Here is a 27960-nt window from a genome sequence, read left to right as displayed (position 1 = left end):
GCAGGGGTAGGCAACCTCGGCTCTTTTATGACTCATGGACTTCAATTCCCAGAATTCCTGAGTCAGCATAGCTATGCTGACTCAGGAATTCTGGGAGTTGAAGTCCATGAGTCATAAAAGAGCCGAGGTTGCCTACCCCTGGTATAGGGCCTCCTGCTTGTGCAGGAGACCTCCAAGGTCCCTTCCAACTCTGTTATTTTGTTATTCTTTCTGCTTTCACAGTTCTTGTATTTCTATTTGCAGGTCTATATACTGTATTTTGTATATTTTTTTCCAGTTATTTCTTTCCCGTTTTGTTGTCTCCAGTTATTGCCATGTCCAATGCCCAGACTTACTTGTCTTGCTCATCAACAATTTTTAAAGCCTGCAGTATTACTAGGCAGGTGTTTGTCTTTTTTGAATTCTGAAGTCCCAGATCCCTTTGGCTTCTTCATTTCATTACTTTGTCTATTTTGTGATCTCATCAGCTCTTGCTTGCGGGCAAATGGTATTTTTTGCAGATCTTCCAAGTGCACCATTGTTGCTACTTTGTCATGCCATTGTTAGGTGGTCCATTGTTTCTTCAGCTTCTTCGCAGGGGTGGTATTTGCTGTCTTATGCTGCCTTCTTGATTCTGACTTTGTATGTGTTTGTTTTCAAGGCTGGCTTGGTCTTTTACAGCCAGAATTAGCCACTGTCTCTTTCTTCAATTTTCCTGCTCTTAGCCATTTACCGGTCTTGTTGTCTACTTTGTCTGTTTGTTTTTTTAATTTACTGACCATATAATACTTTGTCTTGTCACGTCTGTTTTCTCTATTTGATCTTTCTTGTAAAACAGTTTGATCCACAGAGTTCTCTCCAGTATTCAGTCAGCCTTCATAGTACATCGGATTCAGTGCAGCTTGCTCATTGTCCTTTGGATATTCTTCTGTGACTTTGTTCTTTTTCAACTCTCTGGTATACTGTACTTGTACTTGCATTCACCTATTTTCCTTGGCAAATAGAGTCTGTCAACATTACTGCAGATGAAAGGCATGTTTCATTGTCATCATTTTTCTGGTCTTTCTGTGCAGGGTTTTTAATTCTATTTGAGTGCATACACTATTCCAGCTGTGTTTTGAACAAGATGCTGTTGGACTGCATCAGCTACCGCATTAGTTAGCAATTTGAAATTTGTTGGTAAGCAGGTAATTGGCCTGAAATTGCATGGTGCTGCCCCATTTTGTTTCTTTATTATGGTTCATTGCAAAATCAGCCAGATGTTCTGGATTTAGCATTTTGTCTGCCTATCAAGGACCTGTTTATGATTATGTTAACTTTTATGGTGTTAGAGATATTGTTGCAGGATATAAACTGTTCCGAGTAAAGCTGCCTTTTGCAATTGATCGATGGTGAATTTGTCAATGTTGATTGTGTTCAAGTGGTGCTCCAGTTGTTTTGTGGTGGCTCCCAAAGCACCTATTACAGTACTATGTTTATTATTCTTATTATAGCAAAGACAAAGCTTACATTCAAGGAACATCATAGAGTATGTGTTTTCTGTAGGAAATGCTATGTTTCATCTCAAAACAATTGATATCCCTCATCACAAGATATGTTGCTGTTCTAAAAAGGTGAACTCTATCCCTTCAGCTTGAACATTGCTGGCAGCTTCAAGATACCATTATTTTTTATGATTATGTTTATGAACATTTTGTTGTATATCCTTGGTGCTTGTATACTGTCCCCCTTCTTTTAGAGCAAGGTTAAGGAGACAGAATGGGGAGAAGGAAGCTGGGTTTGAGATTGGATTTTTAAACAAAATTAAGGCCAGATATAAAGAAAATCTGGTAACCCATGTTTTCTACTTTGCACAGACTATCCAATAATAGTGTGCAAAATGTTTTGGGGTCCAAATATTTTGACTTCAGAAGTCTTATTACCAAGTGGTGCAATGTTGGAATGAGCCATTCGAACATCTGTTGTGCAGTTGGAGTATCTTTTCTCAATCAGAAGGGGGCATTTGGGGTCAGAAACTTTGACCTCAAAACATTTATGAATGCTTCTGCCATACCATCATATTTGAAAAGAATTAAAATAAACAAGAACACACATGTTTTTTCAGTCTCAACTGCTTTTACATGTTTTAGTAGTCCTGATGTTAATTGGGATATTACTACATTTGTGTCGGGAGTGCTGCAGTGCTTCCAGGTTAAATTCCATTTGAATAGACAATCATGAACATCAAATGTTGGCGTGCATTTGATGTTTGTGACTGTAATACTTTGTGTAGTCTTCAAATGGAATTAGCATGTTTTTCTCTACCTGAATGCATTTGCACATTAGGTTTTGAAGGGTCTCTGGTCTTCCATGGTCAGTCAGGATAGGGAGAGTTTCCATCTTCCTATGTCTTGCTCTGTAGGTTGCCTTGGGCATTTCTGTGACAGTATTGTGAGTGCAAAGGAACGCTCATGAGTACTTGAATGATTACCTGGCTGGGCACCTACCCAACAGCTGTGGATAAAAGCTCTGGTTTCCTTCTTTGTTTTAATGCATTGTTTCTAAACAGAGAATTTTAAAGTTGCAACTTCCTTACTTCACAAACTAAAATCTTTGGTGAAAGAACAAGCATTATTCTCTTCTAACTCTCCTTCCCTCACCCTGTAAATGCTTCTAGTCATACAGTATAATCCTTTTCATCCTTTAGAATTACAAAGAGAAAGCTGGAACCTCATCAACATCTGTTTTTTTCTGCCGATTGCATCAACCTCATTCTCTTCCAAACTAATTTTCACTGTAATGATGGATTATGTTTGTCATACGTGATAGAAATCTGGTTTTTGCATTTTGGTTCTGCCCGCTTTTTCTCCTTCTTCTCCCCAACCCGTCCACCATCCTCATTTCTTTTTCTTTTTTTAAGTAATAATAAAACCACTTCTCTTGCTTAAGACTTGAGAAGTAAAAAAAAAATCTGAAGCTGAAGCTCAACTTGCACAAGAAAAACTGCTCTTTAATTTTGGGATTGTCTGATGAGACTTGCGTCTTAGCGATTTATTTGTTGTTCCTTCTTTTTTAACGATGCTGCAGTCGTAACACACTGTTTTGCTAAATGTTGTGTAAAAAGTAAATTGTGCCACAACAGATGTTGGTATTTGGGTGGCTGTCTGTGCAACAGGGTGATGGCCACAGTCATCTCTGTCAGCTGTCTTCAGGCTCCACAGGCCTGCTGTGTGGTTACTTTGGTGTGTAAAAACAGCTCATTTCACAACTGGGGAACTTTAGCATTATGCTTGGCATGAAGCCATTCTGCTGAGTTTAACACAAGTGTTTATCCAGCAATTTTCTTAACACTGGTAGCTCCACAATAATGTGAATTAAACTTCAATAAGGAAGTGAAGAGAATGAGAGTAAAAGCTGTTTCTTTCTTGCGTGCTTGCTTGTTTTGCATCTCATTGTTGTTTTTTCAAGAAAACTGGTCACAGTGTAGAATCCTTTCTTTTTGTTTGTTTATCGGGAAACAATCCTATACACCGTTGGCACAACCTGCAGCCTTGAGGCTTCCATTGTAGCTCCTGACACTCCCCAGATTCTGGTGCATACCCATAACAAATGTCCACACCTCCACTATCTCTTTATGTGAAATGTAGGCGGGAATGGGAAAGCATGAGCATGGAAAATGATTATATTTTAAACCATCACATTTGGCTTTGGTTGTCTATGTGGAAGCCTTTTGAAAATAAATTATCAATTTAAATAATTTAATTATAAATATTTTAACTTTGGGAGGAAATCAGCTTTGAAGTGGGCATTGGCTTGAGAAAATAAATTGAAACACTAAACAACTTTTTCCACTAAATTGTGCCCAACTGTGGTTCTAAAATTCTTGTTTAAATATTAGACTACACTTTTTAGCAAGATTTGATTGAGCCTTTCAATTTAATTGCTAAACTTTCATTGGAATAATTGATGGCACCCTCCTCTATTGGCCCTTGGGTTTCCTGTTGCTAAGCTTGAGGTTGGAATGTCTGCTTATTTTGCATCTGTCATTTGCAGATCTCTCATGCTAGCATGAATGACCTTAAGAATTGCTTTGATGAATGCCCAGTATGTGACTCGGTTAAGCTAGTTTGTCCATTAAGTTGACTGCAAGAGAGTTTTCCCATTCTTCAAATGATTCTGTACTCCCATCAGCCCCATCTGAAGTTGATAGGAATTAGGATTTAATTACAACCAATCATTACCTAAGTGATCTTATGAGAGATACCTTTTTGCTATATGAAATCCTGGTGTCTTCCTGGGTACCTGTGATACTGTACCGTATCTTCCCCTTGTTAGATGCTGAGCAAATGAAAATTGCAGGGATGGAGAAAGTACTTAAAATGAGCATCTCTTTCTGTAGAGAGATATGAAGGCTGCTAGTGGGTTTAAAAGCATTAGAATATCAAAGAAAAATAACAGAAAAAGGTTAAATAATACATTAATGTATATTTGATTTAGATGGGTGTCCATCTCACCATGGCAACTCTGAGCTTTACAAGACCAAATACAGATAGAAAAATAAAAATAAAAACCTATAATTAAAAAAGCATAAAGTAGTAATCAAGCATAGCCTATCAACAGTAAATTAACAAACCCTCCTGACCTTTGTACCAGAAAAACTGTCAGATCTTAAGATCTTTCTGAAAGATCAACAGGGTTAGGGCTTATCTGTGACAGAAAAGGTCCATTTCTTGGGTCCCTTTAGATGAGTATCCTTACTCAACCCAGGGGCCATGCCTCTCCTGCTTAGATCCGAGGGGGGCAGAAACAAGTGGAGAAAGGGTGGGGGAGGTCTGCCAAATATATTTTGGTGGGCGGGAGCGGAGTCATCAGATAGCAGATTTAAAATTCTATAATAATGCAGTGTTTTGCAACTTTACCACCCTTTAAGCTGTGTTTTCCTTAACTCCCAGAATCCCCCAGCCAGCCATGCTACATGTGCTGGCTGGAAAATTCTAGGAGTTAAATTCCACATAGCTTAAAGTTGATGAGGTTGAGAAACATTGCAGCAATGAACTCCTCCATCTTTACCAAGTCATCCCATAAGACTTCTTGAGTTGTAGATGTCCTTAGTGCTGCTAGTTAACTGTATTGTATGGACAGGATGAATTTTCTAAAGAAATGAAAAGAGTCCTTGGTGATTGAATTTTCATTTCCCAGAGATGAGCGTGGTCTTCTATACCACGCACCAAAGTTATACACAACTAGCACAGTTCTCTGTGCTCTCATTAGCCAAATTCTTGCTGTGGTCAGCAGACAGGTTTCCATACATTCTTTTTCCTCTTTGTGCTTCCCAGAAGTATGGGGGAGCTGATGTTTAAAGGAAGGAATGCTATATATTCATGGCTTCTGGTCCCAGCAGTGGCAGCAGGTGCTGCCAGAAAAATGACATCATATGTGTGTGTGCGCGCGCAGAGGAGGGGGGCTCTCCTTACATTCATTCTCTCTTCCTCTTTCACTATCCAGAGCAGGAATTGTGGTGCAACTGATCCCAACTGGAGAATATCTTAGTCAATCTCTATTAGGCTTATTTTTTTCCCCACTCCCCAACACCCTTCCCTCCACTGCCTTGAAGTTGCTGGCACCAGTGAGATTCTCCAGGGTGGCCTCTGCCAGCTTGACCTTTACACAGCAGCAGCAGCAGCAGTAGTAAGACTTCAGCAGCTGCAATGGGGGAAGGCAGGAACTGATCAGAAGCAATGAAAAGTTGGGGAGGGGAAGAATTGAGGTACATAGCTGCAACACTTTTTCCCCCCCTCTTGCCTTTCCTTTAGCCTTGAAAAACTCCCAGCATTTAGTCTGTTTCATGTATTCAGTTTATAACATGGGTATTTTATTAGTAATTAGTAATTTACCCATGAATTATTAGCAATTCTACAGCAGAGATCTCCAACCCCCGGTCCGTGGCATGCCAGAAATTGGTCGGCGCAAACAAGCAAAGCCCCATCCATGGGATGCAGGTAGTACATGAAACCATGCCCCCTCCAGTCCATGGAACAACCTCTCTCCGTGGAACCGGTGCCTAGTGCCCAAAAGGTTGGGGGCCTCTCTTCTACAGTACTGGCAAAAACAGCTTGAAAGGAAAATATCAGTTGATATAAGTGGGGGTCAATACAGGAATTTATGAAGTGTTAATATTCCACATGATATTGGTCTCACGTAGCAACTTTATGTTGGATCTTCTTTGATTCATGGGATATGCATCAAGATGAAATACATATGGGCAAGTAGTACAACTGTCATGTGGTCTCCCAGTTTGACACCAGTCAGAATTTGTGTAGCATCGGCAAACTGATTTCATAAGAGCAAGCCTCACCAAATCATTTCTGCTCAAAGCTGTGTGCAACTTAAATTTGGATGCATGGGTGGGGAAAAGCATTTTGAGAGTATAATGGATAAGTGCAATTAAACATTTTAGCTCTGCAAACATAACTCGAGACTTCTTCCCCCAGATAACAATCAGTTGTAACTTCCAATAAAGCATAACCAGATTATAGTATTCTGCCTTACCCTGATGTCTTAATATCTTGGATTGTGACACTTAGATCATTTTTCAAAATAACAAAAATGGAGAGCTATTAAAGCTTTTTTTTTTTTTTTTTAAAAAAAAGAAGTTTGCGCTTAATACGATTTCATTTGCATTTTTTCCATCAGAGGCAGCTGTAGTTTGAGAAGCAGTTTGAGTAAGCTGTGCCAAAGAAAAGCATCAGGGATTTTCTATGCTGATTAATTCTCTTTTGCTCCTCTGGGAATATCTTGCATTAGTGAAAATTAATTGCTGTAAGCAATGCAGTGGAAGGCTTGTTTGCTTGTTTGTTTGGACCCGCTAAATTATCTTTTCCCAGCCTTTCGCCTTCCAGGTGTGCTAGCTAGACTACCATGGCCACACTGGCTCAGTAGTCCAGTGCATTCAGAGAGTGCCAAAAAAAATATTAAGAAAAAAATAAAAACCAAAACCTAAGCCCACTACTTAGATATGTCTTCAGTTTGCTACAAAACAAAGATTTAATTTTAAGACCAGTTGAATTAGAATTGGGAACTTATGCTTTGTGTTTTCCCCACCTCTCTCTCAAACATAAAACTTCAATGTGAAGAATCCATATTTAATTAATTTTTTTTTACTTTAATTAGGTAATTTCTACAGAGCTTTTCCTTGCAATTTAAATTCTATAACTATTAATCACAAGGTGTTTTCAAAATTCTTGAAGTTTTGTAATTCTCTATAAAATGTCTTTGTGGTTCGGTACAAAACACTTGTGTCTTTTTTTCTCTTGTGCATTGAAACTTGTTCCTCTGCTGTAAGAGGGAGAAATAACAGAGTTGGAATTGACCTTGGAGGTCTTCTAGTCCAATCCTCAGATCAAGCAGGAGAGACCCTGTACCATTTCAGACAAATGGCTGTCCAGTCTTTTCTTAAAAAGGTCTAGTGATGGAGCATTCACAACTTCTGGAGGCAAGCCGTTCCATTGATTTATTGTTCTCAGTCAGGAAATTTCTCCTTCGTTCTAGGTTTTCTCTTTCCTTGATAACATTACTTCTTGATGTTAGGAATTATGAAAAATTAAAACCCGTCACATCTGGAGGTCTCCAATGTGAAGGTTAGTCTAATCAACCGGCCATTTATTCCATTCTGATGTGCAGATGTGTGCTGGTAGCAGACAGATAAAATCCTCTGTTTTTTTAATGAGGTTGTTTTCAGATACAGTGCAAAACCTTTTCTCCTCCCATCTGTCCTTTATATGAATGTTGCTCTAAACATGAGACTATTTAATCATTCCTTACACTCCCCGCCCTCAAATTCCCTGAAGATACGATAATGAAGCAGGTGCCAAATATATTGTTAGTTTTCTGCTGGCCGTGAGAAACAGCAGTCAATTCAGAGCAGTGCACGAAGCAGAGACCACTCTTAACCTGTTGCCATTCCTGTCAATCATTGCCATGTAGGTTGAACTGCAGGAGGGAGGGGGAGATTGAGAGAGGGGTTGGGGTTCTTTCCATAGTAGCCCGTGGAAGGAGGCGGAGGCAGATCCATGCTGCTGTTAATTGGCCTTCCTCAGAATACGGCTGCCGTCAGAACAGGCTTCCATATATGGTCAGTGAAAGCTAAGCTGCCAGAGCAAGGGGTTTGGGTGCAGACCGTCTGCTGACTCGGGCTTGACCTCTCCTATTGGGGAGCATCCTCCACCGGAGTCTCTCCGGGCTGATTGAAATGCAGAGCACAGTCCAGTCTCCTGCAGCTGTCTGTTGGAGGCAGAGTCTGAATGTGCATCCTAAAGAGTGACTGGGCATGGAAAAACAAAAAAAATAATCTGCAGGATTGTTGCTTTTGTGTGCCTCTCCTCAAGGGGCAACCCAGAACTCTTCATCTCCTCAAAAGCATATTTGCGGCAACATTAGCATATTTTGGGTTTTGCACTCACATTCTCTCCCCCCCCTATCCTTTTCTCTCTCCCTTTCCGCCCCATCCCACAAAGTTCTGTTGAATAGATTCCTCAACTGGAATTTCTCTCTCTTTTTGCAGCTGCTCCAATAACCTCCTAAAAGGGGCAGTGAGCTTATATGCACATTCTAGAGCTTCTAGGATAGGCAATTAATTAAACGTGGAGATGTGAGGGTGAGTGGACTTTTTAAAAACCTGTAAATAGTTGTTTTGCAGCTAAGAAACCTGATCTGGGAACTAGAAGCCTCTAGTTCTGATCTGCTCTCTGCTGTGAATGAAGGGCCCGGCTTAGTCATAAAAGTAACAGCCAAGTTGAAGAAAGGGTCTGATTCAGCCTTTCCCAACCTGGTTCCTTCCAGCTGTGAAGACTATCACACCTGGATGTCACTACAGTGTGGGAGGCTTATCTAATCCTTACATTTGAAAGAGATAAGTGCAAGGACTGGATCTCTGTCTTCCTTGCCTCTCTACAGTCCATTCCTTGGAATGTCTTCCGCACAGCCAACTGGAATCAAACCATCCTGTGATGACGAGCAATGGAGTGGGGCTGTTCACACTATTTTTACTGCACATGTTAATGCAAATCCTAGAATTCCTGCTCTGCCCAAGTGCATACGTTCTCTTGCACGGAATACTTATAAAATGGAATGAGAGCTTCACTTCAGTCAGCATCCAAGTTCCCATTGTAGAAAACCAAACACTTTTGAGATGTGGCCTTCTCCAACTGCCCAGCAATTATCCCCCTTCAAAGCAGTGGTGAATCTGGAACTGAAACACCGGTTACATTACCAGATCCATATTTCCTATATAATGCAGCTTGGTTAAGAACATGACTCCAGCATTACTTCTTGGTAATTTAAAGCAAACACAGAACTTCCTTAATAGAATACGTTATGCCCTTTTTAATTAAAGAAGTTATTATTTTAGTAATTTTATGATTCTAGAATTAATATACAAACTAGTACCATTTATTTCCTTTGTTCTTTTGTCATTAGGCTTTAAATGTATATATGTCTAACTATATCAGAAATTATGGGCAAGGTCTGAATTGTAGTTTGACATTATGCTTCTTCATAGCTATCTGTGTTGTATTATTCTAAGAGGTTTTGAAAAGGCATGCACAGGAACTTCCAAGCCTTGCTGATTTTAAATGTGTTTGTGAATCAATCTCTGTTCAGGTTTGTTCATAAGTTTTAGTTTCCCACAATCTATATGCAAAATAAACTTAAATTGAAATAATAAGAAACTTATCTCCAACTTGTACTGGAATTAGTATTTGAAGATTCCATGGATTTCTGGATTCAATCATTTGAATCCTATATATCAGAGGTATCCAACCTTTCCAGACTGGCAGAAGGGGCAGCAGCAGCAGGATGTGTGCGGAAGAGAGGGGATGTTTTCATGTGTGGTGGTTATTACCTATAAAGCCCTACATGGCCTGGGTCCGGGGTATTTGAGAGAACACCTGCTGCCGGCATCAAATGCCCTTCGCCCAGTGCGCTCCCACAGGGAGGGTCTGCTCAGGGTTCCGCCGGTAAGAGATTGCCGGTGGGTGACACCCAGGGATAGGGCCTTCTCAGTGGGAGCGCCTGCCCTCTGGAACCAGCTGCCGGTGGAGCTGAGGACTGCCCCCGACCTCCGATCATTCCGCCGGGGCCTGAAGACCTGGCCCTTCGAGCTCTCGGGCCCAGGCTGAGGAGAAAATTATTTTAATTGGGGTTTTTAATAGTACAGGGTTGATTTAATATTTTTTAACTTGGTTTTTAACTTTTGTATGTTTGATTTTTAACTCCCTGTAAACCGCCCTGAGTCCTCAGGGAAAGGGCGGTATATAAATGCAATAAAATAAATAAAATAAATAAATGTGTGTGCGCATGCCGCTTTCACAAATGCAGCTGCGCCCACCTGCACTTGCCCACCACTTCTGTGGCCTGGTTCCAAACAGGCTGCGGCCTGGCACTTGGTTGTGGCCCAGGGGTTGGGGACCCCTGCTATGCACAAATGCAATACAAACAGTTTGTAACTGCGATATCTCAGACAGGAACACATACCAGAGAGCAAATAGCAATTTTCACATTTATACTGGCTGCCACTTAGCATTTATATAGCACCTTTTTTCTGAATCCTCTGGTTCATACAATACTAAATGCAACCATGTAAAAAGTCTAATATTATGCATGTATTTATTAGGACAGGGGATGGGATCAGTCTTGCCTAAAGCAGCTAAGTATATTTCAAGATATTGTTGAGATTTGAACTTAGAGAACCTTAACAGAAAATTCTAGCTATTCTTGATGGGTGAGTATGCCAAACCAACATGCCTGCGTAGAATTACTGTGCAGAGGTATGCAAAACATTTTGCACCTGAATAGTTGTAACTCTGATGTGTCCTTTTTCCAACCTTGAAACACTTTGCAGACTTCTATGGGAGGGTTGCAACATTTAGACTTTACAATGCTGTGCAGACTATTGGTGCTTTAAACTGCTGCTGATTTTTTTTTTTAAAAAAAGTCCTCTAAGATAGTGATAATATGGTTGTTAAGTTGCTATTTCTTAATTGCAGTCTGCTATAAATTGGAGACTGATGTTCAAATAAGCTTGATGCGTCAAGAAGCTTGCAGCAGTTGGTAAATAAAGATGGATTTTCTTTTGTTCTGCTGGTGCTTTGCTCTTCATTATTCTCTACTTTACTTCCCAGGGAGTGGCAGCTGTTTCTGATGTTCAGCACTCCATCAGTTGTAGACAGCTCCCAATTTGGTGAATACACTGGTGGAAAGTTGGGTGAGAGAGATCATAATGCAGCTCTCTGCAGAATTAACTTTTCATGAAACAAAAGGGTTTCCTGTTCTGAAATATTTAAAAGCATATACTCTATTTTTGTTGATTTTTTTTTAAAAAGATCATTTTACTAGGGGAGCTTTTTGGGGTTGGCATTGTAAGATGGTACAAATGTGAAATTTTAATGTGCTGTTCATATGGGTTTGATACAACAATGGACATGAAGTCTTTACATGAAAAGCCATTGTACAGTTGTGCTCATTATCTGCAAGCTGCTTTGGGGCAACCGATGGAAGAGTTTAAATTGTCTTCTTAAAAGCAGGCAGTTTGGAAGAGGAAGAGATTTCAAAGAAAGCATTTTATAATCTTAAATTATTAATCCAAGTATCTTTGTTTAGTTAACCTTTTGTTTGAGAACTTACGCAAAGGTGTTACAGAACTCTGAATCATTCAATAAAATTATACTTAGTAAACTGTTCACCTTATCTGGTAGTTTATTTATAATATGACTTTTTTAATTAGATGTAAAATAATCAGAACTATTTCATCAACCAATAGAACTGATTTTTTTTTTACTATTTGGAGATTTAATGACTGGCTACAAGCCTTTTTGCTTTCCCTAATCCTTTTGTTTTTCATAATAATAGCACTAATGTTGTAGTTGTAGAGTGTTTTTGTAACGACTATTTTTTGTAATTTTATTATATGCCACCCACAGTCATGTTTCTGTGAGATGGGTGGCATATAAATATAAATAAATAAATAAATCGTCCTTCATATTTTTCCTCAAAGCCTTCCTCCTGCACATTGCCTCAGGCTTACTCTGGTTACCAGAATTTAATATATAAATGTACATAATTGTATACATTTAAGAGAAACATAGCTTTGTATGTTTTCCCATATGTCGTAGGTACTATATACATTTCCATGTGCCTGTACTGTATGCTTAGACTCTTAGAGCATGTACACATGCCTTTGCAATTTTAAATTATTCAAAGATCATTTCTGTTGATTGGGTCTAAGTAATCTCAAATCCTATGGAATAACATCTATCTTACATATTTTGATAGCTGGGACCGGTAGATATAAGCACATAGGCACAAATTATCCAATGTTAAGTAACTCCTTCCTTTCTAGTCTCTTCATTTTGTGATGGGAAAATTAAGAAAAACAATGGTTTAGGCACAGGACAATGTATACTGATTGTATAATGGCAATCACATGACTGAGGGACACTTTAAATGTCATATATACAGTAAGTGCCTTGGTTGCAAAGTTAGTTTTCAGCATTGCCACAACTTTGAATGGTTGCATGAGGGAGTTGGGAAGCAAGGTCTACCTGTATTTATAATAAGGTTTCATTGATTTCTATAGCAGAACTAACTTTGTCTTTAAATCCATTGGAATTCAACAGATTTTAAATTACTTAACATAGAGGTCCCCAACCTTTTTTTTTAAATTCCATTTATATCCCGCCCTTCTCCGAAGACTCAGGGCGGCTTACAAGCTTAGCAGTAGCCTTCATTCTATGTATATGCCTGCTTATTAGGGCTTTCACACACACCCCAGCGGCATTATTACAAAGTCAGCTTAATTGCCCCCAACAATCTGGGTCCTCATTTTACCTACCTCGGAAGGATGGAAGGCTGAGTCAACCTTGAGCCTGGTGGGACTCGAACCTGCACTAATTGCAGGCAGCTGGTGTTACTTAAGGAGGCATTAGCCCACTGCTCCACCAGGGACTGTTTCTGTGAAGAAAGGTTTTTCTGTGGACTGGAGAGTGCATGGTTTTGTGTGCTGCCTGCATCCCACGGATGGGGCTTTGCTTGTTTGTGCGGACTGGTTGCTGGCATGCCGCAGTCCGGTACTGGTCCATGGACCGGAGGTTGGGGACGTCTGACTTAACGCTATTGGATTGTATTCAGAAAATGCATTTGCACTTAGATTTTAATGCATTTTCCTAGTCATGGAATATTCATTTTATGTCTAAGTGAATAAAGTAGGCAATTATATCAGGGCTATTACAAAAATAGACTGGGGCTCTGTATTAGAATTAATGCTATTCATCTAAAACCCAGAGAGCTGAATCAGTGAAGGCAATACAAGTTAAACATCAGGCAGTGCCCTGCCTTTCAAATAATACATTTTATTTCCTCGTTATTGCTAATGTGAGAATCTAACAATCGAGGATAATAGCATCCAGATTTAGAATATCTCCCTGCTTAATGTGGCACTTTTGTTTGGTTGGTGGAGTAAAGATATAAAATGTGATTGATGGATACAGTACTATATATATATATCTATGCGTACCTGTCTGATATTCATCAAAGCTTTTCACTATATGTATGGATGCTTTGAGAAAACATTGATTAACTGTTGATGTGAAATGTTCTTGAAGCATGAAAATCTGCCATTTTCTAGATGTGACTTGCTTATCTTGTTAAGTTACATTTTCTCTGTTGAGGCAGCACATCAGAGTGTTAAGCAGAGACCATCACCCAACTAATGCATTTTAAAGAGAACTTGGGGAGGAATCTAAGATCTTCTGAATGCAAAGTATGTGCTGAACCATTCAGCCATGATCATTCCTGTAATGTAAACTCAACTTTTGAATCATTTTCCGGGATGTGAAAAAAAAATTAGCCTCACTCACTATATTGACGTTTCATGTAAAGCAGCAAAATGTCCTTTTTGTCCTGATATTTTTGTGTGGTGAAATTACTTTTTGAATGTATAAAGACAAAAGGGGGAAAGAAACTGGCCAACATATTCATCCTATAGCCCTTACAATATAGTGGCTCAAATTCAAAGATGTGGTATGTGTGTCTGGGGAAGAATTACTCATATAACTCAACTGCTGGTTTTAAAATTAATAGCTTTTTCTTTGGTTTGGCTTTGCCTTGTTTTTCCTTCCTTCGGCAGTAAGAACATGCTGCATTGAAGGTAGACAGCAGACCACTCATTATATAATTAAGCTTGCTGAAACAGCCTTATGTTATTACATCAGCCTTCCCTAACCCAAAGTACTTCCGACTTTAGTCCCCATAACCTCCTGTCATTGTGGCAGTGTTGACTTAGAATTAGTGGAAATAAAATTCAACTAACCTGGACATCAGGTTCCAGAGGATTGTCAAAATAATATGGTAGACTAAATAGGCTACCTGAGAACTCCTCTTATTATTTCTATGCTTCTTAGGTAGGCTTTAGAAGATTTCTTGCAGCTTTTTTGGTAGCAGTTGAATTCAACTGTTAAACCACAATTGAATTGTGAAAACATAATTGTTCAATATGTCTGTATAAGCACTACTTTTTTAAATGAAAAAGGGTAATTGCTTGAGCCATGGTTCTTATTTAGTAAGCTATAACCAACTTTTAAAAGAATTGTTAATAGATGTAAGCAAAACTATGAATGTCATTTACACAGTAGTAATTGCATCAAGCAGAAATCAATTACCCTGTATTGCAGATGTGACCAAAATTAGTATATTTTCAGGTAGAATTTATTAACTCTGCCTATCTAAAGTATTAAACTTATACTGTAGTAATTTTTAAACTAGAGCAGGGGTGTCAAACTCAATTTCATTGAGGACCGCATCAGCATTGCGGTTGCCCTCAGGGGGCTGGGTGGGTATGGCCAGGATGGGCGTGGCCTACTGGGTGGGCACGGCTAGAGTGCGTATGGCTTACTGGGTGGGCATGGCCAGCTCTACATCGTTTGCATCAAGGGTGCCTATGGGGGCCTGGGCAGGAGTGGGACAGATCTGAGGGTCTCTGGCAGAAGGAGGGTCTCTGGGCCAGGGCCAAGGCAGTGGGGGCCGTTCCCTCACTGTTTCCAGGATGGCTTCGCGGGCCACATGAAACCACTTTGCGGGCCGGATGCGCCCCCCGGGCCTTGTGTTTGACATGTCTGAACTAGAGAAAAGTGATTTGTTTGTAATACAAAGAAAATTGCAACCAAAGAACAATAGCTTTTGCTCTCTATCCAAAAAAGGAAAGAAACTTGGGGTTGTAAGAGAAAGCCATACACCATTGACGCTAGAAAAACATTCTTTTAAGGCAATTTTTATAGATCTGTGGGTTAGAATTGCAATGGGAAATTGTGCCATGGTGGGATATATTCTGAGGATGAAATTTCACCTTGAAATATAAAACGAACCAACATTTCTGTACACTTTTGCTTCTGATTGTTAATGTATACCTATTCCTTCCAAAAAGCTGGAGAAAGTTCAGGTGTGCCAAGAACTCACACATTTTTGTCCTGGTATGTATGGGTTGACTTGGTCTATGCTGCATATTGCAGTTTGCATATCGTTATTCTGTCTGTCTGTCTGTCTGTCTGTCTGTCTGTCTGTCTATCTATCTACCTACCTACCTACCTACCTACCAAATTTAGAAACTGCCTATCTCCCTTATTGAGTGATTCTGGACAGTGTTTAAATAGACATAAAAACTTAAAAGCTTTATATAAATTTAAACAGTTAAAAACAAGTATAAAACAATTAAAATTAAAAAGCAAGAATATGCAGGATATATGCTAAATTTTAGCCTTCTGCTGTGGAACACCATTGCAAATAATATTGTTTGTAGTATAATCTATAAGAAACAGAAGCAGATATTTTGTGTGACCATAATTAGGCATTGACCTTTTGTCTTTCTTTATTCTCAGGTTGGTACATAGTACAAATCTGGTTATTTTAAGACTTAAAATTAAAAGTGTGTTTTCTTCTGAATACAGATGGCTATTGGGTGGGTGTTCCACTTCTCTTTTCCTCTGAGAGTATTTATGACTAGAAGAGGAACTTAAGGGTATATATGTATTTTATCTTTGCTCAAGGATAATTACACCTCCCCCCACCAAGTATTTATACACTGTCAAAGCTGACAACATCGTAAGTTGGACAGAGCAATTGAAAAGGCTTTGTATGATAAAGTGGGCACAGAATATTCAGGAACCAATTTCGTTGGACACCTGAGAGATAATTTGGGTCAGAGATGTTAAATTTACTCAGGCTCAAAACTTAAGAGAAAATTTTTATAAAATGTTTTATAGATGGCATCTGGATCCCAAGAAGTTGTCCAGCATGTATCCTAATTTGCAGTCTAGATGTTGGAGATGTGGTAGTTTAGAAGCTACCTATTTTCACATGTGGTGGACTTGTAGAAATATAAAAGCTTTATGGATCAAAATTTGGTGGAACATTCAAAAGATTTTTAAGAGAAAGATAAAGTTTTCTCCGCAATCTTTTTTATTAGGTATTGTTGTAGATTGTGATGTTAAAGAAACTAATTTGATGTTGAATATGATAACAGCAGCACGGTTACTGGTGGGACAATATTGGAAGAAGGATAGTTTGCCTACTATAGAAGAATGGGTGTTTAAAGTTTCGACTCTTGCAGAAATGTCTAAGATTTCTGCTTACTTGAAAGATCATTCACAGGAAAGATATATTTCAGTTTGGAGGAGATGGATAAATTATATTCAGAACAAATATGGGACTAAAAAGTTCCATTTAGCTTATGAGTAGATCTTAGTGGGATATTGTTATTGGTACTTTGTTTGTAGTTATGTTAAAGGGGAGTTAAAGCACATTATGAATTTGGTTAATTGTATATTGTGCATAATTTTTATTTAGAATATGATTATTGTAACTATAATCCTGTATTTAGCTCTGGGAAGTGGGGGGGGGGAAGTGGGCGGGTTTGGGGTGGGGGGGATTTGGGGATATATTGTAAAACTTTGTTTTTGTAAAACTCTTTAATAAAAAAAGAAAGAAAGAAAGAAAAGGCTTTGCATTTTCCCTTTCTCTGTGAATAATTTCCCCTCTTTTCAATATACAAGAGAGCCAACATTCAAAACTTTGCCATACTTTAATGGACTTCCTTGGTTGTCAGTAGATTCTTAAATAAGCTAGAGTGACATTTGGTTTTCTAAGTTTCTTCTACTGTAGTCATGAATGCAGAAGGATTTTGTGAATATTGCCTGGAAGCAGAGACACAGTTAAAAAAATTCACAAGGTTTTCCATAATGTAAATTCATTCATAACTTCATTTTTAAGTTTCACTTTCTTCTCATTCAGTTCTTTCATTTGTTTCACTTCAGTGACACCTATCTGGTACAGTAGAGAGAACTTGGTGTACAAACTGTACACCAAGAAGAGGGAATGTATTGTGTGTTACCATGTAGAGGAAATTAGAACTGTTAAAAGTTTAGATGCCACAATGAATTGCTCTGGTTATTAATACTGGACCAAACAAGTAATTTAGTTATGAGGTCATGTAATTGATCCACATGATATAGAACATTCAGATAACCAAGTCAGTTTCTCTAAGCTGTAGGAAGGAGGCAGTGACAAGCCACTTCCACATGGACTTGAATGTGCAATGACCCAGAGTCAAAACAACTTGAAGACAACTTAAAGGGAAAAAAAATTCCAAATGTAGCCTTGCTTTTATCACCATTTGTGGTCATCTATTTGTTTCCTTTCAATATATCCTTTTTTCACCTATTAAAGTCATAATTTTATTTTAAACCAAGAGAGAATATTCATTTGGCTGAATATAAATGCATGGGATATATATATTATATATAAATGCATGGGATATTAGTTTAGCAATTGGATTAATTCCACTAAAACAAAGAAGCTCCCCTAGTAAATACAGTAGAGGACTTTTCAGCTTTTCTGATATTTTTAGAGCCAAATCTAAGATTTTCTGCCTCTAGCAGAATTATTTAACAAATTAAAATTACACAGCTAGGAATGAACATGCATCTCACCACTGGGCAAGGAATTTTGTTCTTGGTCTTTCCTATGATACGTCTTGTAAAATTCAGACGAAACTGCTATGTGCATTTATAGCTAAGAGCAACTTACGCAGAAAACTAATGTGATACTCAAGCCAGCTGGTTCTCTGTATTTTGGGGGTGGGCAGAGGTGGGGAGAGGAAGGTCAGCATTGAGGAGGAGGAGGAGGAGGAAGTGGCCTTACAGCAGGTGGAAGAAGTGGTGGCAGGCTGTGCTACAGAGGGAGAGGAGGTCTGGGAGATGGGGAGAGGGAGTGAGTCCATCTGCAGAGGAGTGTCTAGGGCACAGTCCATAATTCTCAAGGGAGACATTTCTTGGAAGAAGCTAGAACAGCTGGAGTGCGAGATGGAGAGCAAGAAATAAATGTGATCGAAGTCTGGTTCTGAAGCTCATAAATAAATGTTAACTGGGGCAATAACTATTCCAATCAATCAGTGGCAGATTTTATTTTTATGTATTTTGTTTGTTTGTCTTGCGATGGTAAGTAGAATATTTTGCCTGGGTTGTGAATAAATAACTCATCCCTATCCTTTGAATTTGTTGTTGTTGTTAGTTGTGAAGTCGTGTCCGACCCATCACAACCCCCATGGACAGCGTTCCTCCAGGCCTTCCTGTCCTCTACCATCTTCTGGAGTCCATTTAAGCTCACGCCTACTGCTTCAGTGACTCCATCCAGCCACCTCATTCTCTGTCGTCCCCTTCTTCTCTTGCCCTCAACCTTTCCCAGCATGAGGCTCTTCTCCAGTGAGTCCTTCCTTCTCATTAGGTGGCCAAAGTATTTGAGTTTTAGCTTCAGGATCTGGCCTTCTAAAGAGCAATCAGGGTTGATCTCCTCTAGGACTGACCGGTTTGATCGCCTTGCAGTCCAAGGGACTCGCAGGAGTCTTCTCCAGCACCATAGTTCAAAGGCTTCAATTCTTTGGCGCTCAGCCTTTCTTATGGTCCAACTTTCACAGCCATACATTGCAACTGGGAAGACCATAGCCTTGACTATACGCACTTTTGTTGACAGGGTGATGTCTCTGCTTTTTAGATCCTTTGAATAGACAGTTAGATTTTAAAAAAATTGTATGCAATGCTGCATTTTTTTATGCTTGCTGCCATTTTCTTTACAGCGTGTTAAGAACAGACTTTTTTTCACCTTGAGAAAGTACCTAAAGGTCTTCTTTGTCTCCAGAAAGTACCTAAAGATTTCCTTTATTTCCAGGTGTCTCCTCCTTGTCCCCCAAATGATCCTGTTTTAACAACCATAACAACTACTTGCTCAGAGGTCTGGGAGAAAAGTCAACACTCTGGGTATAACTGGTGCTTTCCACTGGGCTTGACTTGTTGAGAAATAATTACACTCAGTAATATAAAAATTGTGCTGGTTGATTTCATTCCATGTGTGAAATATTTACTACTGATGAATGTACCAGGTGCTGCACAATAGTTCTTGGGCAGTTCCTAGGAAAATAAAGAATAAAATGTGAAATGATGCTTCAGCAGAAATTGGTTACTAGAGAAACACTATGTTGAATGTGTAGGAAAATTTTATTTGGATCACTAAGCGAAAGCTGCCTTGAGTTATTTCAAATCTAGAACTGTGACTTTAGAGAGGCATTTTTTACACATGAGGAATGCAAACCAAATACATTATGTTCTTATAATTGTTCCAATAAACAATTTTGGTTTGATTTCATTGTTTTGCTGCCTTTGTGATTTTGCATCTTCATATTCTTATGTTTCTAATATGTTGAATATTAATGGAATTTTTATCATTTCCTATGTCTTCCACTTGTGATAGGTTTTGGCACTGTAATAGTCAAAGATCTTGACACTTATATTGTAAATTAGCAGATGAAACTGCAATTCATAATGATATATCTAATACTCTAGGGCAGGGGTAGGCAACCTCGGCTCTTTTATGACTCATGGACTTCAACTCCCAGAATTCCTGAGTCAGCTGACTCAGGAATTCTGGGAGTTGAAGTCCATGAGTCATAAAAGAGCCGAGGTTGCCTACCCCTGCTGTAGGGCAAGGGTTCCCAACCAGGGGTGTGAGATGATATTCCAGGGAGTGCGAAAACTTGGGTTTTCAAAATTATAGTGTATATGCATAATTTGTTGCTGTTGTTTTGAACTTCTGTAAGGAGTGCGAGAATATATCAGAAGCGTTCTAGGGGTGTAGAGTATAGAAAAGGTTGAGAGCCGCTGCTCTAGAGCAGGCATGTCAAACTGCCGGGTCACAGGCCAGATGCGTCATGCCAAAACCGTGCCCACCCGCAACTTCACATGATGTCATGGGTTTGACATGCCTGCTCTAGATTATCTAAAGAATTGAATGTTGAGAATTTAAGTATACTTTGTGTGTGTGTGTGTGTGTGTGTGTGTGTGTGTGTGTGTATTATTGAAATAACAATGTATCAAAATTATACATATACACCCACACATACACAATGTATCACGATAATAAAAAAGGAAAAAAACAACCAACATTAGAATAATGAGTAAGAATTAACTATCTGAAAGTTCACACATTGTTCTTATACATATATACATACATATATATGTACATAAATATATATGTACATAAATAAAAAGGTAAAGGTAAAGGTTCCCCCGCACATGCGTGCTAGTCGTTTCTGACTCTAGGGGCCGGTGCTCATCTCCGTTTCAAAGCTGAAGAGCCAGCGCTTGTCCGAGGAGGTCTCCGTGGTCATGTGGCCGGCATGACTAGACGCCAAAGGCGCACGGAACGCTGTTGCCATCCCACGGTAGTGGTCCCTATTTTTCTACTTGCATTTTTACATGCTTTTGAACTGCTAGGTTGGCAGAAGCTGGGACGAGTAACAGGCTCTCACTCTGCTACGCGGCCATGTACATATTAATGAAATTTTCATCTTTTCCTTTTGCCCTTGTGGTTAGAGTAGAAAAAAGATCTGTTGTAGCAAAGGAAACCATATGAATCCAAATGCTGTATGTTTTAGTTAAGTCTGCTATCTGTTCCTTGATAAAGGTTGCTTTAATCTCTCTAGTCACAATTGCCTGAAGATATAATTTTATTTTATAGGAAAGTAAAGTTTTTCAGTGCTAGAACTGCAAAGCAGGATGAGATTTCATGAAATTATATTATGCAAGGTATCTGTGTTCCAATGACCTGTCTCTGTATTTACTGTTTGGTTAGTTAATACCTGAGTTCTATTCTGAAAAAGGAAAATAACAGTAAGGTATATATAGCGTTCTTCAGCATTTCCAGAGTATGACCTTCCTTCTTCACAAAAAATCTTTCCTCGAGTACATCAGTCTAGATAAGGATATGCAATTAATTGCTTGTTCTTTAAAAAAGAAAAAAAACATCAATCAGCATTAAGTATGTTTTTAAAAAAGGGAAGCTTAATGAGTAGTTTTGCCCAAAAGTTCAGGTTTGTCTGTTTATTTGCTTAAATAAGGCTGGTGCTTTGCAAAAACAGCAGGCTAATTAATGACACAACCCATTGTTTTAAAATACTTGCACTGCAAAATGTAAATGTGAAAAAAAAAACCTTCACTTGTCAGAATGAAAAATGACAATAACAGAAAAATAATATGTAGGACATCTGTTTTGACTTTTATTTTCTTTTTGAGGTTACATAGGATTTTTAAAATGCATTCCAAAAAAATAATATAGAATTCAAATCCTAAATTGCAAGCAGATTAAAAAGTGAAACAAAAGCTGTGTTAACATTTTACAAGTTCAGTAGTTAATGCTATTGTGAAACTGTTAAAGCCCTATCTAGTATGAAATTGCTTTTCAAAAGCCCTTCTGCTACAGTGGAAAAATAGTGCATTAAATAGCAGATGGAACCCCGAGGTATCTGGGCATGTCAAAGAAGCTCTGAACATTTTCTTTGAAAGTCATGAAGTCCACTTGCCAAATCATTACCAGATGTATGCCTCTGCCAGCAGAATAATTGCTGTAGGTATTGCTTATTGGATGGGAGAAACAGTAGTAGATGAAAGGCAAGATTCACCTGTCTTACTCTTTCCTCCCTTTCCAGTTTGTCTAGCACAGGGGTAGGCAACCTCGGCTCTTTTATGACTCATGGATTTCAACTCCCAGAATTCCTGAGTCAGCATAGCCCTACGCACAGTCACTCATGCGCTCGTGACCTCCCGTTTAGACTACTGCAACGCTCTCTACATGGGGCTGCCCTTGAGGACCACTCGGAGGCTTCAACTGGTGCAGAATGCGGCCACACGAGTTGTGATGGGAGTTTCCCGATACTCCCATGTAACACCTCTACTCCGTGAGCTGCATTGGCTTCCGGTTGCCCTCTGGGTGAGATTCAAGGTGCTGGTAATGACCTATAAAGCCCTAAGTGGCTTGGGTCCGGGATATTTGAGGGAACACCTGCTGCCAGCATCAAGCTCCCTTCGTCCAGTGCGCTCGCAGAGAGAGGGTCTTCTCAGGGTGCCACCGGTAAAAGATTGCCTGCAGATAACACCCAGGGGGAGGGCCTTTTCTGTGGGTGCGCCTGCCCTCTGGAACCAGCTGCCCGTGGAGCTCAGGACTACCCCTGACCTACGTTCATTCCGCCGAGACCTGAAGACTTGGCTCTTTGAGCTCTCTGACCCAGGCTGAGAATTTTAACTGGGTTTTATTTTCAGGGATAATTTAATCTTTTATTTGTCTTTTAACTTTGTATTTTGTATTGGTATGATTTTAAAATACCCTGTAAACCGCCCTGAGTCCTTCGGGAAAGGGCGGTATATAAATCTAAAAAAATCTAAAAAAATCTAAATAAAAGAGCCAAGGTTGCCTACCCCTGGTCTAGCACATGTATTGGTGTATTTGATTTTTCATTTTCAGAAGACCTCTAGCTATATAGTTGCATGAATATGAGCGAGATTTGTAGCAAAGAGCTGTAATACTGTACATGGTACTCCTGTTCAGCTGCTAGCCATTTTGTACCTCATGCTAAGATCTTCCTTTTCCTTTCCCTAAGGTTGGGGATCACTCTAATGCAGGTGTCTTCAAAATTGGCCCTTTTATGACTTGTGGACTTCAACTCCCAGAATTCCTCAGCCAGCGTGCCAAAACATAATTAAGAGTCTAGAAATAGGAATGGATAAAATTGTTTTTAAATATTTGAGTCATCTCAAACCACGAGATGGATGGCAAAGAAATATAATAACAATAGAAGAGAAAGAATTGGAGAAGATAACAAAATACAAAGATCTGCAAATAGAAATAGAACAACTGTGGCAAAAGAAAGCAAATAGTAATAGCAGCATTGGGTGCAATCCCAAAACAATTGGCCACTATTTAAACACCATTGGCATTGACAAATTCACCATCATCCAATTGCAAAAGGCAGCTTTATTCAGAACAGCTTACATCCAGCAATGATACCTCTAACACCATCAAACATCAACATCTACCTGTCCCAAATCCTTGGGAAGGACTTGATAGGTGGATAGAAATGCCAAATCCAGTCTGAACCTCTGATTGACTAAATAATCAGGCTAGGAACCAGGAGACTTCTAGTCCCACCTTGGCCCAGTCACTTTCTCTCAGCCCTTGGAATACTGCAATGGCAAACCATTTCTGAAAAACCTTGCCAAGAAAACAGTAGGGATTTGTCCAGGCAGTCTCTGAGAATCAGACAAGATTGAACAAACGGGGATGCAGAAGCAAGAATTAAAAAGGATTTGTGCAATCAAATCATGTATTAAGTGGTACCATTTGTATGATAAAAGTTAAATGATCAAAATAAAGGGCAAAAGTGAGTTTTTGAAAAATAAAACCTAAAGCCAGTTTTCTGAATTAAAAGACATGTAGTAATTGTTTTTATATATAGTAGTAATATTGGTATGAAGAAAATATCCCTAACTTATGAATTATTCTTAATTCTGGTTCTTCTTTTTCCCCATCTCAGGAGAGTACATTAAAACATGGAGGCCAAGGTACTTTCTGTTGAAGAATGATGGAACGTTTATTGGTTATAAAGAGCGACCTCAAGATGTTGACCAGCGAGAATCCCCCTTAAACAATTTTTCAGTGGCTCGTAAGTATTTCACAAGGTTCAGGCTTCAAGATCTGTACCTAACTAATTGTACCTTTTTAAAACATGATTTAGCTACTTAAGTCATTTTTCCACTAACATGTACGTATGGCATACTTATACCTGTATATGTTCATGGCCAAACCATATTCCAAAAGAAAGGAACGCCCTCCCAAATAATTGAAATAATTAGCATTGATTAAAATTAATTCTTCTTTAAAAGAAACTAACCAATTTATAAAAGCATGTGCGTACATGCACAAATATAATTCTCACAGAAAACATACAAGTACATGCACATACTTATTCTTCTTTCTTTCGTCCTTCCACCAGAAATAGCCAAAGAAAGAAAAAATGGAGGGGAGAAGTAGAAAGAGAAGGAAAGAAAATATAAGGGGTGGGGGGGGGGTTGATCTGCTGCCATTACTCCTGTATCACAGAGAGTTAAAAGTTTCACTAAAATATGTGTGGAATCCAGACTTTCCATCCAGGGACCCACATGCAATTTTGGGAAGTCTTTACTTTTATTGATATGCAAGCTCTGCTCTACCTCTCTCTTGTGAATAAAAACATACCCCCACTTCAAAGATAAAAGGCGTGGGGGGGGAAGCTTTTTTCTTTCCATGTAACATTTAGTAGCTGGATGATGATTCAGTTATACCATGTATACTAACCGTTATTTTTTATAGTGATTTTTTCACAAAAATGACCCTGCTTAAGAGGAAAGTTTAACAAGTTTGGGAGGTGCAGGATGAAAAAATGCAGAAATACGCAAAAAGAGAGAGAGAGAGAGAGAGAGAGAGAGAGAGAGAGAAGAAACAAGGGAGAAACCCTCAGAGTAGTTCTTAATAGAGGAATCTGTTTATTAGGCCCAGGAAGAACTCTACCTGGGAGATGGGAAGGTAAAACTAGCAAAACGGAGTAGTGTATCCACTCAAATGATGATATTGTCTGGAATCCTGAACAGAAGCACATTGCAGGATCTACTTGCATCTTATCTGCTCTAAAGCTCCAACATTGGAAGTTTTTAAGAAGAGACTGGACAGCCACTTGTCTGAAATGGTATAGGCTTTCCTGCCTGATCAGGGGGTTGGACTAGAAGACCTCCAAGATCCCTTCCAACTCTATTGTTGTTGTTGTTGTTGTTGTTGTTATTATTATTAATCGCACAGTCAGCCAGATGTTCAGACTGGATTTCGCATTTTTGTCTACCTATCGAGTCCTTACCAAGGACCTGAGATAGGCAGATGTGGATGTTTGATGGTATTACAGATATCGTCGCAGGATGGAAGCAGTTCCTAGTAAAGCCGCCTTTTGCAATTGACTAATGGTGAATTTGTCAGTGCCAATGGTGTTCAAGTGGTGCTCCAGTTGTTTTGGGATTGCACCCAAGGCGCCTATTACTATTGGTACTACCCTTGCTTGCCTTTGCCACAGTCTTTCTATTTCTATTTATTATAACAACAACAATAACAATAATAACAACACAAAGCTCCCACAACGTCTTTGCCTCTACCTGTTCACCCCTTCTAAAACACACTTGTATTGTATATTTTCTGGCAAATTATTGCATGAGCTTGTCAGAGTTCTTCCTAAGTATCAATCCACTCACATAGTCTTTTGGCAAAGTATTTCTTGATCATCTTCTGCCTCTGGTTGAATTTTGTGCACTACCTGAAGTCTGCCTCTCTTATTGCTGTTCTTCTATGAGTCAATCAAAATTCTGCACATTTTAATTCTGTCCAGGATTTGGGAATGGATTGCTGTTTTTTCCCATCAAGACAAATTTTTGGAATGTTAAGTATTTCTGAAGAAGTAAATGTGCTTTGAATTCAGCTTCCAGTACTATACTTCTAATGACTTAATGGTCTTATATATTTTTGGCAATACCAGAGAAATAGTTTGTTGCTATCCTATTTCAGGATTTTTAGTTTTATTTCCTAGCCTAACAGGCTCAAATTTCTTGGTGGTCTCCCATAACCAGGTCAGACCCAGCTTAACTTCGGTAGATCAATCACGATTGACTAATTGTTTCTGTTGCATCCTTTGTTTTCCATGGGGAAAGAATCATATGATGCATAGACTAGACTATAATTATTTTCCAGTAGATTTCCTTCCCCTTCTCAAAACTCATCATCTAAATCCTTTGTGATGTCATTAACTCCTCAGAAGGTTAGTGCTCTTTTCGTACACTTAAATCTTGTTTCCACATTTTGAATTGAAATCAGTAGGATTGCTCATAGGACTTTGGGTTATTGTTCAGTCATTGTGAGTTAAAGATACATACAATCTTATTGGCATGCACTGAAATATTTGGAATGTATTAAGATTCAGGGATGTTGATTTTTAAGGCATGGGAATTGCCTGAAAGATTTATTATAGCATGCCAGAAGGAGAAATTTGTCTCATTTGTAGATACCATATGTATTGTCTTCCCACATTTGAATTGATATTATTTTTTCTCCACAAAGTTGCAAGGAAGAAGATTTGGGGGCAATAGGGATCACATGTTTTAGTTTTGTTTTTTAAACAGTTTCCCAAACCTTTTTAAATTTTGCTTTTCCATTGCTTTTTACTCTATTAAGTAGCTTGATAAAATTAAAAGTCTCCAATTGTAAGTGCTACATATTCGGGAGAGAAATCATATTGTTCGTATTTTCTGTTTTGCTGTAGAGTTTTGATGATATCAGATATCTAGACACAGGAGCCCGAATTTGCTTTTCCTATAAAATCATGGAACCACAGAATACCTAACAGTGGTTCAACTACTAAACAATGGCTGATCAGGTGTTGGTTTTCCAGCTGCAGCCTTGGTCCTACCCAAGAGAACATATTTCGTATCTAGCCTTAGAAAGTTTAAAAATTATAGGAAGCTATTCCTGTAGGTCTTCCTTTTTCTGAGGTTCTCTTCAGTTTAATACATCTGTAGACCTGTTTTTTGCAAATATGAAAAGAGCATTTGGCATATTTCCTAATCTGCACTCACTGAGGGTGTGGCCATCACTCTGTCTGCTTTTAGATCAGTGAAGATGTAGCTCCTTGTTCTTTAAATCATAGTTTTTCCTATTTGCGGTCTGTTCTGTTTTTTCCTTTGTCTGATATGTTAGAAGTGAGGAAGTAAATTGATATCATAATAAATTAATAATAATAATAATAATAATAATAATAATAATAATAATAATAATAATAAGAAGAAGAAGAAGAAGAAGAAGAAGAAGAAGAAGAAGTAGTTGGAAGGGACCTTGGAGGTCATCTAGTCCAACCCCCTGCTCAGGCAGGAAACACTATACCATTTCAGGCAAATGGCTGTCCAGTCTCTTCTTAAAAACCTCCAGTGTTGGAGCATTCACCACCTCTGGAGGCAGGTTGTTCCACTGGTTAATTGTTCTGTCAGGAAGTTTCTCCTTAGTCCTAGGTTGCTTTTCTCCTTGACTAGTTTCCATCCGTTGCTTCTTGTCCTGCTTTCAGGTGCTTTGGAGAATAGCTTGACTCCCTCTTCTTTGTGGTAGCCCCTGAGATATTGGAACACTGCTATCATGTCACCCCTCACCCTTCTCTTCATTAAACTACACATACCCAATTCCAGCAACCGTTCCCTATATGTTTTAGCCTCCAGCCCCCTAATCATCTTGGTTGCTCTTCTCTGTACCCTTTCTAGAGTCTCGACATCTTTTTTACATCGTGGTGACCAAAACTGGATGCAGTATTCCAGGTGTGGCCTTACCAAAGCATTGTAAAGTGGTATTAGTACTTCACTTGATCTTGATTCTATCCCTCTGTTAATGCAACCTAGCACTGTGTTGGCTTTTTTGGCAGCTGCAGCACACTGCTGGCTCATATTGAAGTGATTGTCTACTAAGACTCCGAGATCCCTCTCACAGTTACTACTATTGAGCAAGGTACCACCTATACCAGGG

The 27960-nt window shown here is 39.0% G+C and overlaps 1 protein-coding gene across 1 annotated transcript in view; it reads left to right on the top strand.

The window, feature by feature from the left end:
• Positions 1 to 27960, top strand: part of AKT1 (AKT serine/threonine kinase 1) — a 113601-nt gene that overhangs the window by 42524 nt on the left and 43117 nt on the right. The window contains exon 3 of the mRNA XM_083379127.1: positions 23918 to 24046. Coding sequence (XP_083235253.1) covers positions 23918 to 24046 — 129 coding nt within the window. The remainder of the gene's footprint in view (positions 1 to 23917; positions 24047 to 27960) is intronic.

Source organism: Vipera ursinii (assembly GCF_947247035.1).
Source record: "Vipera ursinii genome assembly, chromosome: 1".
NCBI classification, from domain to species: domain Eukaryota; kingdom Metazoa; phylum Chordata; class Lepidosauria; order Squamata; family Viperidae; genus Vipera; species Vipera ursinii.
Note: the sequence above shows the minus strand (reverse complement) of the source record. Positions and strands in the feature narration are given on the sequence as shown.